This window comes from Narcine bancroftii, chromosome 5 (genome assembly GCF_036971445.1).
Source record: "Narcine bancroftii isolate sNarBan1 chromosome 5, sNarBan1.hap1, whole genome shotgun sequence".
NCBI lineage: Eukaryota > Metazoa > Chordata > Chondrichthyes > Torpediniformes > Narcinidae > Narcine > Narcine bancroftii.
The window spans coordinates 182,608,875-182,627,116 of record NC_091473.1 but is presented as its reverse complement, the minus strand read 5'-3'; the positions used below and the strand labels follow the sequence as shown (position 1 = coordinate 182,627,116).

Sequence of the window (18,242 nt, the reverse complement as noted above, 5' to 3'; positions counted from 1 at the left end):
AACTCTTTAAATGTTTTATAAAATTCTATTTAATAATCTATCCTCTCCTGGTGTTTTATTGTTCGGCAGCTTTTTTAATATATCCTGTACTTCCTCTATTTCAAATGGTTTTATTAGCTTCTTTTGTTCCACTTTTTGCAATTTCGGCAGTTCAATTTCAGCTAAAAATTCCTCTATTTTATCATCTTTCCCCTCGTTCTCAGTTTGATACAATTGTTCATAAAATTCCTTAAAATTTTCATTAATCTCTGTTGGATTATATGTAATTTGTTTGTCCTTTTTCCTTCATGCCAGTATTGTTCTTTTAGCTTGTTCTGTTTTAAGTTGCCAGGCTAATATTTGATGTGTTTTTTTTCTCCCAGTTTGTAATACTTTTGCCTTGTTTTCATTATGTTCTTTTCCACCTTGTACGTTTGTAATGTTTCGTATTTGAATTTTTTGACCGCCAATTCTCTCCTTTTCATTATATCATCCCATTTTACTAATTCCTTTTCTGTACTTACTATCTCCCTTTCCAAGTGCTCTATTTCCCGATTGTAATCCTTTTTCATCTTCGTCACATAATTTATTATCTGCCCTCTCATGAAGGCTTTCATTGGGTCCCATAATATAAATTTGTCTTTCACTGATCCTGTGTTTATTTCAAAATGTTTTAATTTGGTGTTCAATAAACTCCCTAAATTCCTGTCTTTTAAGTAGCATGGGGTTTAAGCTCCATCTATATGTTCTTGTTGGAGTGTCCTCCAGTTCTATTGCTAATAACAGGGGTGAATGACCTGATAGTAGTCTACCTTTATACTGAGTTTTCTTCACTCTCCCTTGAATATGGGCTGACATCAAAAACATATCAATCCTTGAGTAAATTTTGTGCCTACTTGAATAAAATGAAAATTCCTTCTCTCTTGGGTGTTGCCTGCTCCATATATCTATAAGTTTCATTTCCTGCATTGATTTAACCATAAATTTGGCTACTTTATTATTTTTGCTTGTCTTTTGTTCAGTTTTATCCAACATTGTGTCCAAATTAAGGTTAAAATGCCCTCCTATCAATATATTTTCTTGTGTGTCTGCAATCTTCAAAAAAATATCCTGCATAAATTTTTGATCCTCCTCATCAGGCACATATATATTGACCAAATTCTAAAATTCTGAGTATATCTGATACTTTATCATTGCATACTTCCCTGTCGGATCTATTATTTCCTCCTCTATTTTGATTGGTACATTTTTATTAACTGGTATGGTTCCACCTCTAGCTTTTGAATTATAGGATGCTGCTGTTATGTGCCTACGCAGTCTCTCTTTCGTTTATGATCCATTTCAGTTAGATGCATTTCCTGCACAAATGCTACATCTATTTTTTCCTTCTTCCATAAATTTAGTCTCCTCTTCCTTTTAATTTGGTTATGTATTCCATTAATGTTTAGTCATATAGTTCAACATGGCCATCTGATATCTTGCATACACCTCTTTTCCATCTCTTTGCCACCTCCATCCCCCTTTTCACCATTTTCATCTCTTAGTTTTCTCTTATTACACTTACTGTACGACAACCCATTTAAGACATAAAGTACTCCCGCAGTTCCCACATCCACTAATACCTTAAACCCAAAAGTTCCACCCCCTCTCCGAGTTGTCCCAAATTCCTTGCCAGGCAACCACAACTCCCCTTTTCATTTGGATTGCGATCTTGTTTGCAACGTCAACTGATTTTTCAGTGATGGTTATTCCCCCTCTACCCAGCCATCTCCAGAAAAAACTTTTTTTAAAATCACATATAGCAAAGCTCTTTCTCTTCCTTTTCTCCACCCCCCTACTCCCTTTTTTTCCCTTCTCCCTCTTTAGTTCTTTACATATACATTGTTTTAAAATCTTTACATATACTTTATCGCCGTTCTTCATTCTTGTTACATCTCTTCATCTCTTCTCCTGTCCTGCAAATGTTCTGCGAATTCTTGCGCTTTCTCTGGATCCGAGAACAGTCTGTTTTGCTCCCCGGGGATAAATATTTTAAGCATGGCTGAATGTCTTAATATGAATTTGTAACCTTTTTTCCATAGGATCGATTTTGCTGTATTAAACTCCTTCCTCCTCTTCAAGAGTTCAAAACTTATGTCTCGGTTAAAAAATATCTCTTGACCCTTGTATTCCAATGGTTTTTATCTTTTCTAACTTTATTCCTTGCCCTCTCTGGTATATTTGCTCTTGTTGTGTATCTCAACAATTTTACTAAGATGGATCTTGGTTTTTGATGTGTCTGTGGTTTTGGAGCTAATCCTCTGTAAGACCTCTCTATTTCCATTTCTTCCTGTATTTCTGTTTAATTCCAGGACCTTTGGGATCCATCCTTTTATAAATTCCTTCACGTCTGGGCCTTCTTAACCCTCCTTCAGGCCCACTATTTTTATGTTGTTTCGCCTACTATAATTTTCCAACGTAACAGTTTTCTGAGATAACAACTCGTGTGTCTCTTTCATTTTTTTGTCACTTTCTTCCAATTTTTCTATTAAGTCGTTCACTTCCATTTCTACAGCCATTTCTCACTCTTCCACAGTCTCTACTCTTATCCCTATTACCATTTCGAACCTTTGCATTTTATCTTCTGTTCTTTTCATTTTCCTTTTAATTGCATTAAACTCGAAAGATAACCATTCTTTTAATGATCTCATTTGCTCTTCAAAAGAGGCTTTATCTAGATTCTGTTCATCAATTTGACCTTTTATTTCTTTTTGTCCATCAGTTTTACCTTCTATCTCTCTGTGAAGATCTTTGTCTTCTTCTCCCTCTTCTTCTGTGTCTGTATCTTCTTCTATTTTTTGGGTCTGCGCGTCCCTTCTGTTTTTTGCTGATGAGCTGCTTGTATGTCTTTGTCAGGCCTCCTCTTGCTGTGGATCCTCCCCTCCTGGGCTGCCCTTCTGTTGTGCTTCCTGCCGTTGACCCTCTTGTCGATCACCCCTCCGTCCATCTCCCTCGTCTGTTTCCTCGCTCCCTCCCCTGGGATCAGGCGTCCCTCAGCTGGTCGCTCTGGGCTGCCCGCTCCTCTGCTGAGCCCCCCTCCCGTCGGTGTCCTCTTGCTCCTTTGATTGGTCAGTTCCGGACATTTGTGTGGCTCCGAGAGCCGTGTTTGTGGTGCAGCGGCTGGTGGGTCGCGACTCCGCAGGGCCGGCACGAACCTCGGGGATGGGACGCTCCTCTCCAGCACAGCGTCCTGTTCCTTCGTGCAGGAAAGTCCTTCTCTTTCTTCTCGGCCACTTTTCTCCAGTTCTTTTTACTTTCTCCTTCTTGGGGCCATCTTCTTTCTCTTCTCTGTATCTTTCTCTTCTATTCTATTTTTGTTCTGCTTTGCTTTCTCCTATTTTCCAGGAGAGGGTTGGTTTCCCCGAGCGGCCACGACCCCAATCACGTGCCTTTCAACCTCGCGGAACTTCTAGAGAGGAAACCTGACGATATGAAGGAAGTTGACTCGGCTGCATCTGGCCCGGAGACCAGGAAGAGCAGCTCAGTGTCGGAGTGTGAACAGGGACCAGGCACTTCTCTCTCCGCCCCCCCACCCCACCTCCTCTCTCTCTCTCTCTCTCGAGGATGGCGGGGCTGCCGTTCACCGCGCTCGCCGCTTGTTTCTTCATCCTCTGGGGTGAGAGTCGCTCTCGGTTTGCGCGGAGCCGCGGTGCAGCTCGCAAGGGGCGACCGGGCTCGTCCGGCGAAGCGGTGTCGCCTTCTCCCTTAACGCCGAGTTTCTCTCCCTCAGGTGAGTCGCAGGGTTTGACCATCCACACAGACCGGAGTCGGTTCAATGTCACCGCCGGCGGCGACGCGACCTTTTCGGTGCGGCCGTCAGTGAAGGTGAGGTCTGGGAACTGGGGTTTCAAGGACAAAACCATTGTTACGTGGATCGGTTCATCTGTAGATCTGGATAATGCGTTCACTTCACGGGCTGAGTTATTGCTCCCCAACGGGTCACTCCTGCTGAAGTCGGTGACCACATCAGACAGCGGGGATTACACCGTGACCATGACTCCAGAGGTCGGGGATCAGCAAACAGCGACCATCGCTCTGCTGGTCATTGGTGAGTGAGACGTCGATCTGGCTGAATGATTTATTTTGCGGCGACTGTTTCCCACACACATACTCACCAGCACACACTCACCAACACCCGCACACTCTCTCTCTCTCACACATACAGTTTGGTGATCCTTGGTGCTGTGTCCAGGTTTTACCATCTGAATTCTTGATAAAAACTACAAAGGTTTGTAAGTTTAACAGCACATTTCTTTACTCACCTCAGGCTACTGGGTCGCATATTGATACAATGTTCCTCACCAGGCATCCACCTCTCTCAGTTGTGATGTGGCTCTTAGTGTATCAGTGGACATGCTCCAGCATAAAATGGTCCCAGGTTTCTTCAGTATATAACATCCCTCTTTCTTAAAACAATTATTTATATTTACAAAATTTATTACAACTTTAGGTTTTTATAAAATAAATCGTTCCTGCTTCTTTATCTGCAGTTGCAGTTAAGAATGAACTCTTCTATTTCCACATTTGCGGATCTATATCCTGTTCAGTGGAATCGCGCTGGTGGTAGGATGTTACTTTAGACCTTGTTGCAACTGTTTGGTTCAGTGGTTCTAATAGGAACATAGGAAGTAGGAACAGGAGTAGGCCAAAAATGGCCCATGGAGCCTGCTCCACCATTCAATATGATCATGGCTGATCTAATTTATGACCTAACTCCACCTACCTGCCTTCTCCCCATATCCCCTAATTCCTCTATCATGTAAAAATTTATCTAACTGAATTTTAAGTATGTTTAATGAGGCAGCCTCAACCACTTCCCTGGTTAGAGAATTCCAAACATTCACTACTCTGGGAAAAACTATTTTTCCTCATCTCTGTCCTAAATCTACTCCCCCGAATCTTGAGACTGTGTCCTCTCGTTTTAGTTTCCCCAGCCAGCTCAAAAAAACCTTCCTACATCTATCCTATCCATACCCTTCATAATCCTATATGTTTCTATAAGATCTCCTCTCATTCTTCTGAACTCGAGCGAATACAATCCTAGACAATTTAATCTTTCATCATAAGTCAACCCCTTCATCCCAGGGATCAACCTAGTAAACCTCCTCTGGACCGTCTCCAAAGCCAGTATATCCTTCCTCAAATATGGAGACCAGAACTGGACACAGTACTCCAGGTGCAGTCTCACCAGTACCTTATACAGTTGCAACATTACCTCCCTACTCCTGAATTCAATTCCTCTAGCAATTAAGGCCAACATTCCATTTGCCTTCTTAATAACCAGCTACACCTGCAACCTAACTTTTTGCGATTCATGCACAAGCACTCCCAAGTCCCTCTGCACAACAGCATGCTGTAGTTTTTCACCCTTTAAATAATATTCAGCTCTTTTCTTTTTCTTGCCAAAGTAGATAACCTCACACTTAATAACATTATACTCCATCTGCCAGATCTTTGCCCACTCATCCAGCTTAACTATATCCCTCTGCAGACTCTCCACATCCTCATTACAATTTGCTCTTCCACTCAATTTGGTGTCATCCGCAAACTTGGCTACACCACATTTTGTCCCCTCCTCCAAGTCATCAATGTAAATGATGAACAGTTGTGAGCCTAACACCGATGCCTGCGGCACTCCACTTACCACTCTCTGCCAACCTGAAAAACTTTGCCTCCTGTCAGACAACCAATTTTAAATCCAGGCCAATATACTTCCACGGACTCTTTCCTGTAATTTACTGATAAGTCTCTTGTGCGGCACCTTATCAAATGCTTTCTGGAAATCCAAATATACAACATCAACCTGTTCCCCTCTATCCACCGCACCCATTACATCCTCAAAGAATCTGAACAAGTCTGTCAAACAAGATCTTCCCTTTCTAAAACCTGCCTGATTGAACCCTTGCGTTCCAAAAGTTTCACTATTTCATCTTTAATGACGGCTTCAAGGACTTTTCCAACTACAGAAGTCAAGCTAATTGGCCGATAATTTCCATTCTTCTGCCTACATCCCTTCTTAAAAAGTGGTGTGACATTTGCTGTCTTCCAGTCTGCCAGGACCTGCCCAGAATCCAAGGAATTTTGGTATATGAGCACCAATGTATCAACTATAATTTCTGCCATTTCCTTCAGAACTCTTGGATGCATATCATCAGGACCAGGTGATTTGTCTGGCTTTAGTCCCATTAGTTTCTCCATCACTACTTCCTTTGTAACAACTATTTTATCAAGGCCCTCCCCAACATTCGCATCCTTAACTCTGCACTTGGGCATGCTGGACGTGTCTTCTACTGTGAAGACTGACACAAAATATTTGTTCAATGCCTCGACCATTTCCTCATTTTTTGCTACCAGTTTTCCTTTCTCATCCTCCAAGGGTCCTATGTTAACTCTGGCCACCCTCTTCCGTTTTATATATTTATAAAACTTTTTGCTTTCTGTTTTTATATTTTGTGCCAATTTACTTTCATAATCCTTTTTCCCATTTCTTATTACCTGCTTTGTAACCCCTTGTTGTCTCAAAGTTTTCCGAATCTTCCAGTTTCCCACTGCTCTTTGCAGCTTTGTGCACCTGTGCCTTCAATTTTATACTCTCCCTTATTTCCTTTGTTAACCACTGTTGATTTTTCCCTCCCTTGCTGCCCATTTTCCTGACCAGAATATATTTTTGTTGAGCATTACAAAATATTTCTTTGAAAATCTTCCACTGTTCCTCAACTGTTTCATCAATTAGCCTGTGCTCCTGCTGCTCGCTGTGCAGTCGTTGTGGTGTTGCTGGTCGGGGTTTCGCGTCGTGTCCCCTCACAAGTTGTCGGAATGACAGAAGCTGCTGATGCTTCAGGGGCTTTTTGTGTCAGATCTGGTGTTGGGGGAATGTGGGTCCTGTTCCTGCCAGATTCTGTCTCAATGACGTATGACCTTGGCCTCACGGCTATTCTCACAATCTTTGCTGGACTCCAGGTTTTATATCACTGGCTCTTGAACATGCACATGCTGCCCTGTGAAGAGTTCTGGTAAATGATTGTGCCTGTTTGTTAGAATGTTGACAACTTCCCTCTTGTATGTTGATCAACTTTCTTCTTTATTTCCTCTTGGTCATCTGGTGAATAGATTTTGCTTGGCAGGGTTGTGTTGTACTTTCTACCATTCAGAAGGTCTGCCGGGGCTTTCATGTCGGCCCTCAAGGGTGTTACTGGCAGTGACAGAAGAGCAAGGTCAGGGCCTTTCGTTGACTCTTGGCACTTAGTGAGAGTGCATTGAATATTCTGTACCCGCCTCTCCATGAATCCTGGCCCCTTGGGGTCATATGGCTATTTCTCTGAATTCTGTGATGGAATATTTGGAGATAGTTTTAGGAGATAAATTGGGAAAATTTGAGTAGGTTACAGACATACACACAGTTTTAAATCGGATCTTATTTGTAATGCTGAAGAATTCATAATCAGTGACTTTACTGAAACTATGGAGAATGCTATGCACATTTCACAAGTAGGTGCTAATTGAAATGACATCATGAATTAATGGAGTGATCTTTAAAGCAACGAGCAGGAGACACACTGTCTCTTGGTTGTTCTTTGCAAGGGCTTTGACCGTGTGCACAGAAGGGTCACTTCTGGGTTCTTGTTTACCTAAAACAACAGATGGGAGCAGATGACTGAATCCTATTGTGTGCTGGAGAATGAGGGTTTTGCAAATGAGAGAGAGAAGGACATGAGGCTGGCAGTTGAAATCACTGAGAGAGGGAGAGAGTGAACAGTGTCAGCCAGGAGAAGCTTGTTGGAACGGAATCAAAAGCTCCAGAGTGGCGGATGGCTGGAAATGCTATCTGACTGATGTTTCTCTTGGAATAAATGGAACAGAAAGTAATTCTGTGGCAGCCTGCAAGACCAAGGTTATCATCTGGAGAACCCTGATGGGGCATCCTTCATCAGCAAGACATTGAGGTGAATAGTTGTGGGACCTCAGTTGTGGAAATCCTGGAACAACACACTTTCTCTGCAAACCCTACAGGAACCTTCTTGAGCGGTAAACATTTACCTTTCGAGCACCAAAGCCTGGTGAACTTTATAGAACAATTACAGCATGGAAACAGGCCAATTTGGCCCTTCTAGTCTGCACTGATCCAAGTACCCTCCACTAATCCCACTTACCAGCACTCTGCCCATATCCCTCTATCCACTCTTTTTTAAATGACAAAATTGACCCTGCCTCCACCACCTTTCCTGGAAGCCCAACCCACACAATAACCACTCTCTGAGTAAAGAAGTTCCCCTCGTGTTACTCCTAACCTTTGCCCGTCAACTCTCAACCCATGACCTCTTGTATCCATCTCTCCTACTCTCAATGGGAAAATCCTTTCCACATCAACTCTATCTATCCCTCTCATTATCTTAAATATCTCTATCAAATCCCCTCTCAGCCTTCTATGTTCCAAGGAATAAAAACCTAATTTGCTCAATTTTTCCTTGTATTCCAGATGCTGAAACACAGGCAACATTTTTGTAAATCTTCTCTGCACTCTCTCAATCTTGTTAATAATATCTTTTCTATATATCGGTGACCGGAACTGGACACCGTACTCTAAATATGGCCTCATTAATGCCTTGAACAGTTTCATCATTACTTCCCAACTCCTATGTTCTATGCACTGATATATATAGGAAAACATACTAAAGGCCTTCTTCACCACCCAATCCACATGCACTCCTACCTTCAGGGAACAATGCTCTTTTATTCCCAGATCTTTCTGCTCCATGTAAAATTCTGTACACAGTATAAGAATTGCCTGCAACCAGTGAACGCGGAAGAATGAGAAGTGAGATTGAACTGTGAACCAAAGAACTTTTTTTAAATGTGCATGCACATTATATACACGTGCGCTTAGATTTGGAAGGGGGTTAAGTTGGGTAGTAAAGTCAATAGTGATAAGTTAAAGTTTGATTCTGTTTTCATGTTTAAAGATAATTAAAAACAACTTTTGTTTAAGTAACTACTTGCCGTGGTGAATATCTATTACTGCTGTGTTTTGGGGTCCTCAGGGGCTTGTAACAATTCATACAATGTGAACTGGGTCTGTGACAGATTATGTTCTATTTTATATTGTGTGTAGATATGTTTTACAGGAGATAAATCTTGGCAGTTTTTTTAGTTTAGGTCACACTCACACTCAGACACTTCAAAATGGATATCATTTAAAATGCCAGAGCTCTGTTCATGCCAAACAGTTCAGGCTCCAGGTGCCTTTGCAAAAACTTAGTTGGATACCTATAAGGACTTCAGAAGTAGGTGTTCATTGGACATTCTGTGGAGTAAAGGATTATTGTTTTGGAATCTCCAGGGTTTGCAAAGCCAAACTGTCCACACTCTCATGAGAGGACAGCCCTCATATCCTCAGAATTTGCTCAAGGTTCCTCCTGTCGCCTGCTGTAAGTGTCTTCTCCGTGGAAGAGGGGCCAACACTGTGTGCGGTACCCACGGTGAGAAATCACCAGCCTGCCGCGGCACTGACAAAACCTCTCAATTCGAGGACTCAACCACTCTGCAATAAAGAGCAACGTGTCGGTGACGAGTCTGGACTTTATGGACAAAGTCCCGCTGTGTCTCATTTCACTTTCCCGTTATATTTTCAGAGCCTGTGTCTAATGTCACTGTAACACTCAACAATTCAAATCCAGTTGAAGTCAAGGATACAATACTTCTCACTTGTGATGCTCAGGGCACTGTGCAGACACGGATGTGGTTCAAAAACGACCAGCCCATCCAGGCAAATGATAGGATATTAATATCTCCAGCGTCTCGTCATCTGACAATAAGCCACGTTAATAGAAATGACACAGGAACCTATAAATGCACCGTAGGCAATGACTTCATCAAAAGCAGTGCAGAGACCATCGTGAAAGTTAACTGTAAGTATTGAGGTAGTTCGAGAGCAGATGACACATAGACATGGACAGTGAAGATGGCATTCAATGTCTGCAGAGAATTCTGGACCAGCTGTAAAAGTGGGGTGTAAAATGGCAGATGGAAATTAATGTGCACAAGTGTGAGGTGTTGCATTTTGGAAGGACAAACCCACAAAAGGACGTACACAGTGAAACAGTGGGGAACTGAGGGGTGCGGTAGAACTGAGGGATCTAGGAATACAGATACATAATTCCCAGAAAGTGGCGTCACTGGTAGACAAGGTCATACAAAGAATATTGGAACATTGGCCTTCATTGAGTGCAGGAGTTGGGTTTTTATGGTAAAGTTGTATGAGACATTGGTGAGGTCAAATCTGAAACATTATGAAAAGTAAAACACAAAAGACTACAGACATCATGGTTGAAGTAAAATCACGGCGCTGGAGAAACTCAACAGGTCAAACAGCGTCCTTTATATTGCAAGGATAAAGATACATCAAGCCCAAAATGTTAGTCCTCTATCTTTAACATTGCATGTAAATGACACTGTTTGACCTGCTGAGTTTCTCCAACATTATGTTTTTAATTTGGAGTATTGTGTACAGTTTTGTTAATCTAACCACAGCAATTATATCAATAAAATTTGGAGTGCAGAAAAGATTTTCAAGAATATTTCCAGGACTTGAGGAACTAAGATGCAAGGAAAGGGTAAACAGGTTGAGACTTTATTCCCTGGAGCGTAGAACAATGAGGAAGATTTGATGAGGTATTTAAAATGATGTGGGGGACTGACAGAATAAATGGAGTTCGGTTCTTTCCACTCAGGGTGGGTGAGATACAAACCTGAGGACTTGGGTTAAGGGGGAAAGTATAGGGGAAGATGAGGTGCATCTGTTGAGAGGGAGAGTGGTGACAATGTGGAACAAGCTGCCAGCTGAAGTTGCAAATGTGGGCTGTATTATTACATTGAAGAAGGATTTGGATGCGTAGCCGGATGGGAAGCGAATGGGCTGGGTGCAGGTCTGTGGAACATGGGAGAATAATAGTTTGGCCCAGATGACCGTGGCTGAAGGGTTTTTTCTCTCTGGTGTAATATTCCATGGTTTGCACACCATGTTGGTACTTACAGAATCAACAGACCATCTCGATTTCTGTTTGTAGATGGACCAGAGAACGTTCGAATTGAACCTCAGGGTCCAGTTGTGGCCAATATTCGTTCGACGGTCACATTAACTTGCTCTGCACTCTCAGTTCCCATTGGTGAATTTTTCTGGTTCCTTGGGACAAGTAAACTGCAGTCAGGTCAGGCATTTGCCATCAGGTCATGACAAGCGGTTGACTGTGGGAATTACACTTGTCAGGTCAAAAACTCCAGAACCAAGAAGAGTATTAATCAAATTGTTGAAATAACACCGCGAGATGAGTAAACATTTCCCTCTGCGTTCTCCGTGGATCACGTTCATAACGTAAGCAGGAGATAAAGGGGTCTATCTATTTTCATAACTGCACAGGTTACGTCAATGTTTTTCTCTGCATTCCACTTGGATTGACTGTAAAAGTTCCTTACAATTGTTTTGCATGCCTCCTGCGCCCCTCTTCAGCCTGGTATGCTAATCAGAGAAACGTAATACAGGGCTGAACGTGGAGCTGAACAGGGGTGAGAGACTGTGCAAAGGGACTTACTGAGGAGCCAAGTGCCAGGTAATGCCCTCACTTCGATCTCTCGGGGGCACGGTGCCCTTTCAGTTTTTGCTTATGCTTTGTTAACTCAAGAATGAGTTAAGGTGCTCGGTGATGTTAATGGGATGGGTGAGGGGGGGGTTGAGTCCATTTCCCGGCTTCAATGCATGAGATCGAAGAGTCCATGTCTGAAAGCAAGGCCAGTCCTAGTCAAATGCAGATTCGTTTGACAGCGCTTTCAGTTTGTTGATGGCATCACTGGGAGCTTCAAGAAGTCGGGGATGGTTCTCGACACCCACAATCTTGGCTAGTGCTGGTGGACTGGTACTAGATCTGCAGGGTCGATGTCAGGGCTGTTGTTTCTCCTCGTCGTATATAAATGATTTGGATTATGGAGAAGACGGCTTTTTGTGACTATGTTTAAAGATGATACCAAAATGGGTGATGCTGAGGACACAAATAAGGTAACGGCCAAAGAGGACAATGTTGGGAAGTGGACGGTCTTGCACTTCGGTAGAAGAAATAGACAGGCAGAATTAATTAGATGGGAGGAAAATTCAAAATCCCAAGATGGAAAGGGTCTTGGGAGACTTCGTGCAGGATACCCTGAAGGTGAACCACCGGGTTGGTGAAAAAGGCGAATAGAATGTTGGTGTTCATTTTGAGCATGTAACAGCAGGGGTGTGATGTTAAGGCTTTCCAGGCACAGGTGAGGCCTCACGTGGAGTATTGGGTACAGTTTTGGGCATCTGGTTTTAGAAAGGAGAGGGTTCAGAGAGTATTCACTGGAATGAGACGAGGAATAAATGGGTTTGCATGTGAGGAACATTTGTCGGCACTTTATTTAAATTTTAAAAACATGGTACATAAAATTACTAAACAATACAAAATATTAATAACTATAATGGAAACCCCTCTAACCCCCCCTTACCCAGAAAGCCCTCCCCCTTTGTATACCCCATTACCTAAAATCACCCCTATGCTCACCCCTAACTACCCTTTTTAAAAGGAAAGAAAGGAGAAGTGAACTATAATACCAGATAAATATTGTGCATTGAGACAGTGAACCACAACAAGGCAGAAGTATTCAACATTTTAAACCCATAGAGGCTCCAAATAAGGTTCCAAATGTTCCGATAGCTAAATAATTATCTCGTAAATTATATGTTACTTTTTCCAATGGTTCACAAGATCTCAGTTCAATAACAAAATCTGTACACAAAAAAGGAATGTAAACAAACTGATAGTGCATTACAGGGAGGAAAATACAGATAGAGGTCTGCAGCCTACATCAGGGCATAAGAACATCACAAACAGGAGAAGGAGGCGGCCATCCGGCCCGTCGAGCCTTCTCTGCCGTTCGTGGCTGATCCGAGGAAAGGCTCATCTCAGCCAACCTGCCTTTTCCCCACATCTCTTTATTCTCCGACAATATAAAAATTTACCCAACCTGGTTTAAAGTTCTCAAGATGGCAATGGACCGTCCAAGTCATCACCTATCCTAGCGACATCCCTGCTGGTCCACGAGGGTAAGAGTAGAGAGGGCACAACATGCCGACAATAATGAGAACTGACAGACATTGTGTTCTCACCTGTTGGTCATAGAACATAGAATATTGCACCACAGCACAGGCCCTTTGGCCCACAATGTGGTGCCGACCTATATAAACATACCCAAAACGAAGTTAAGTATTGGCTCACTCCTTCCCTTTCATCTCTGTTCCATCTCTTTTTAATCACCCTGTTGAACCAGCCTCCACCACCACCCCTGGCAACGCATTCCAGCCACCCGCCATACTCTGTGTTAAAAGAAAACCTACCCCTCACTTTGTACAGATATCCCCTGGCGTTTGCTCGACCTGCCCTGGGAAAAAGGTGCTGGCTGTCCACGTGGTCTGTGCCTCTCGTAACCTTGCAGATCCTTGTTAACTCACCTGAAGGGCTGGTGAAAATTCAGTGTGGTTCCCTACATTCTATTGATTGCTTTTAAAGTTCTAATATTCTTTTTGGAGCAACTTTCCTTTATTCCGCATGATTTAACAGTCAACCTGTCAGTCCGAAAAACAATGAACATGGAAGAGTTGGCGGGCATAATAAACTGAACCGGTGGACAAAGTCCAGGGTTCAGACAGCCAACGGCACTGGTTCTTCCCACTCACATCCCACTTTAAATGTTCCCCATGTCATCAGTGCTTTGTGATTGCAAAGGGATTACTTAAAGAGGGATGTGGGTGGGGGAAAAAAAAGTTTGAAAACCACTGTTTTAATTGTCCCTCATTGACTCGTTATGTGCACTGTTTCCAAACTCCAAAGGAATTGGGCCAATGACCATTTTTCTCAAGCAAAATATTCCAGTCACAATTGGGTCTAGAGCAGTGGTTCCCAACTTTCCCTTCCCACTCACATCCCACCGTAAGCAATCCCTTACTAATCACAGAGCACCGATGGCAGAGGGAATACTTAAAGTGGGATGTGAATAGAAAGAAAAAGGTTCAGAACCACTGGACTACGGGAAGGCAACGAAATGGACAACGTTTGGGGTCTGAAGCCTGCATCAGGACTTGGGTGAGGAATAAACTCGAGAGGTGAATGCTGGCTCAATTTTGACATTTGTGAAAATTTGGTCAGTTATCTGGGTGGCAGGGGTATGGAGGGATTATGGACTGACTGCCGATCAGTGGATTTAAGGGAATAACAGTTTGGCACAGAAGAGTCGAAGGGCCTGTTGCTCAACTGCCGTGACCTATGAATGGAGGAAGGTGACGAGAGAAGGGTGGAAGGGGGGTGGGATGGAAGATGGAGGGGTTTATGTGGTGTAGGTGAAGGAAGATGGATAAGAAAGGCAGATCTGGTGGATCCAGATGAGGAACGGAGGGGGATGGGATTGATGGCCAGGCGGTTTTAACCTGTGAATCCCACTCAGACAGGAACAGAGGGGGAGGGGACAGGTACCCACTGAGCTGAAACCCTTGGTCCTACTCAGGTGGGGGAGGTGAAAAAAAGTGGGGAACAGAGGTGGAGGAGGGGTGTGGTGGGGGGGATGCTTGGAAAATCTCCTTCACTTGGTTATGTCTCAATACACAATGCCGCCCTGTGAACTTGTTCACCCTCCTCCTCCCCAGAAACAAACCCACTTCCCCTTCTGCTTCCATCCCATGATGTGACATGGCTCCCTTGTGCACATTTTCAGAACGACTCTCTCCTGGTGGTTTGTCGGCTGGGGCGAAAGCTGGCATCGCGATTGGCGTTATTGCTGGAGCTGCGATGGTCTGCGGGTTGGTCGTGTGGTTTGTCAGGAATAATATGAACAGGTAAATGCACTTCATTCAAATGTTTCCTGCATTTTCATTAAACACGACAAGGGTTGTTGTCCTCAGGCGACAATGGTCATTTGTTACCATTGTTACTTTTATCCAGTCATGATGTAAGATGGTTATAATATGAATGTTTGCACAATGTGGCTGAATTTCACCACTTGTCCAGAACAATAACTTCTGATTCCGATTTTAGGATTCTTTTCCATCAGGAGGGCGCCTCCAGGGAGGCGTGCGGCAGAAATCACTGCGGGAAGAAACAGTGAGAGAAATCCTTTTCCCATCCCCATGTTACTCCTCCCTTAGAAATACCACCAGCTGCCACCGCACTGGAAATTGATTTGGGAAACTTTATCACACGAGGGAGGGCAGTTGGAGTCTCATGAAGTGGCAATAACCCCACATCTTGGCTTGTTGGTTTTGGCGATTAAGGTTCGAGTCTCCATTTATTAAGAAGACAGGAACATGGGAGCAGGAGACAGCCCCCCGGCCTGTCAGGCCTTCTCCGCCATTCAATGAGACCAAGGCTGATCTGAAGATCATCTCCACTGACCTGCCTTTTCCCCATATCCCTTCATTCCCCCTCGATGTAAAAATCTACCCAATCTGGTCTGAAATCCATTTCCTGAGGTGTCACTTCCACTGCTTTAACGGGCAGCGAATTCCACCAATTTTCCCACCCTCTGGTAAAAGGAGTTCCTCCTCCTCTCCGACCAAAATCTACTCCCCGGTATCTTGAAGCTATGTCCCCTCATTCTGGTCTCCCCCACCAATGGGAACAACTTACCTAGCGCTAGCTGATTTTTATCATTTAATATGTTTCCATAAGATCCCCTTCGGCAGCCCCTTCTTGCCCTCATGTCCTGGTTCCGATTCCTGACTCCCATGAGCCAGTTTCCAGCAAGCTTTGTGGGTCATTTGACCACAATTCTCCAACCTGGCATTCCTGATTTTGATGCTCGTACCTTCATGCTGACTGTAGTGGGTTGAATATTCAGTGTGCTGGACGGAGAGGGACTTCAATAATTCCTTGAGCCCTATTGACGCAGTTCTCACATTAATTGTGTTGATAGAGGAAAGGGAGACAGACCCCAGTGATCCTCGGCTGTCTGGACCAGTGGTTCTCAATATTTTTCTTTCCACTCACAATCCATTTAAGTCATCCCTAGGCCATCGGTGCTTCATGATTAGTGAGGGATTTCTTCAGGTGGGATGTGGGTGGAAAGAAAAGGTTTAAAAACCGCTCTTTTAATCGTCCCGAATTGACTCATTTTCTGCACAGGTTCTGAACTCCAAAGGAAAGGGGCCAATGACCATTTTACTCCAGCAAAATATTTCATTAACAATCAGATCTAGAGTGGTGATTCTCAACCTTCCCTTCCCACTCACATCCCACCTTCAGCAATCCCCCACTAATCAGAGCCCCAGTGGCCTAGGGATTACTGAAAGTGGGATGTGAGTGGAAAGAAAAAGGTTGAGAATCACTGGGTTCGACATTTGGGTGGATACTTTGTAGTTACCGTCCCCCACAGCGATGCATCCAGACAGGACACCCCCTTTCGTGCCCCTGTAAGAGGTTGTCCAGATGGGGACCGTTGGACTCGCCCACCTCAGCCTCCTGAGGACGTGTGGGCACTGTTGCGCTTTCAAAGTGTAGCTTTTCCAGGCTCTGCGTCGCTCGACCTGGGGCCTGTTGAACTGTATCGCCCCTCATTTCTCACCAACAACTGGGGACTTTGCTGCCCTATATAAATCCGCACGCTACAAGCAGCAGAACAGGAAAAGCTCGTCAAGTCTTCTGTTAGTACAAGTACAACCTGACGAAACAGCATTCTCTGGTCCTCGGTGCAAAAACACGCGGACACACATACGGACATGGCACATATTTAGACCAATGTCTGCTGTACACGTATGAGAAATATAGTTTCGTACATACAAGATTTTCGGGAGGTCATTGTGAGCTGTTCCTTTGGGCGTTCAGCATTCTCACCTCCCGTGGGAAGAAACTGTTCCTCAGCCTCGTGGTGCCAGCTCTGAGACCCCCGTATCTCTTCCATGACGGGAACTACTAGAAGATCCTGTGTGTGGGGGGGTGATGGGGGTTACAAGGGGTGAAATGTACAGGGTGGGTGGGAAGTGGAGGGGAGTTTGAACCATTTTTATTTTATGTATGGATCCAAGGGGCCGTTCCTTCTCCTCTGTGTTGGAAACTTATTCTAATATTGTAACTGGAGTGACTGAGTGTTTTGTATTCCCACAGACGCCTTGACCACAGATGCTGAAAGCACATCGCGGACGTATGCAAATATCCCACGGATGAATGTTCGTACTGTTGAACTGATATGGTTTGGTATCCATGTTTCCCATTTTCCTTCCATACGCCACGGGTCAGAACGGTCAGAGCACCATATGCAAAAGCCCGAGGGAAATTCAACAGGTCATTCAGCGTATCCTGGGAGTAAAGGTGTAACTAATTTCTCGGCCCGAGCCCGTTATCAAGGGGTGGCCGTGACTGTAAAGGGGGGGTGGGGGGGAGAGAGGGACTGCAGCTCATTTGGGGGGACGCATCACCTCATTTGGGGGGACTGTAATGGAAGATTCTAACCGTGTTTTTTCTTAACTTTTCAGCTCTTGCTCCTGCAAGGCTGACAAGATGCTTGTGTTTTAGAATCAGCAGACATAAGCTAAATTCCACCGAGGGGCCAGCGATGCAGTTACCTGATGAAAGGTTGGGAAGGGCTAGCATATTGTAGTGTGAAATCAGCTTTTGAATTTGTAATAAACATTTGTATAATCTGAACTGCTCTCGGTGTGTGTGTCTATTTTCTTTCGGTAGCTCAAACACTATGACCAATCTAAAACGAACAAAGTGAGAGGTACAAGTTTACCCAAGACAATTGGTGCTGCGAGCAGGGTTGGTCTCAAGATGTTTCGCCGAAAGAAAGAGGTGAGCCCTGAGCACTTCTTGATTCCAGGATGGACTTCCAAAGACGATGGGTTTGGCATGTTGGCCAATACCCTGTCTTTGTTGGGACCACCCATTAGTTGGGATGAGAAGTTAGATTAATCAAGTGCGCCTCTGGGAGAGCGGGTTGCCACTCTCCTTCGAGAAAGTAAATTTCCTGATTAAAAAGGGGACACTAACAGACGGTTTTTGGCTGCTGGCCACAGCCTTACGCCACTCCGTTCAACGTGAAGCAGAATCAATTCAAAGAGAAGTCGAATCTCAACACAAGAGAAAGCAATTATAGGAGGAGGTAGAAGCCATGCGACAACGCTGTTCCATGATGAGCGAGATTGTTCGCACCAGTCAGGACAGAGCCAAAGA

At 44.0% G+C, this 18,242-nt stretch overlaps 1 protein-coding gene across 1 annotated transcript; it reads left to right on the top strand.

The window, feature by feature from the left end:
* The first annotated feature begins 2,833 nt into the window (after nucleotides 1-2,833).
* LOC138764306 (uncharacterized) lies at nucleotides 2,834-17,433 on the top strand. The gene is made up of 4 exons (XM_069940050.1): nucleotides 2,834-3,086; nucleotides 3,749-4,066; nucleotides 14,791-14,911; nucleotides 17,175-17,433. The coding sequence occupies exons 1-4, from the start codon at nucleotides 2,849-2,851 to the stop codon at nucleotides 17,194-17,196; spliced, it is 699 nt and encodes a 232-aa protein (XP_069796151.1). The 5' UTR covers nucleotides 2,834-2,848; the 3' UTR covers nucleotides 17,197-17,433.
* The last annotated feature ends 809 nt before the right edge of the window (nucleotides 17,434-18,242 follow it).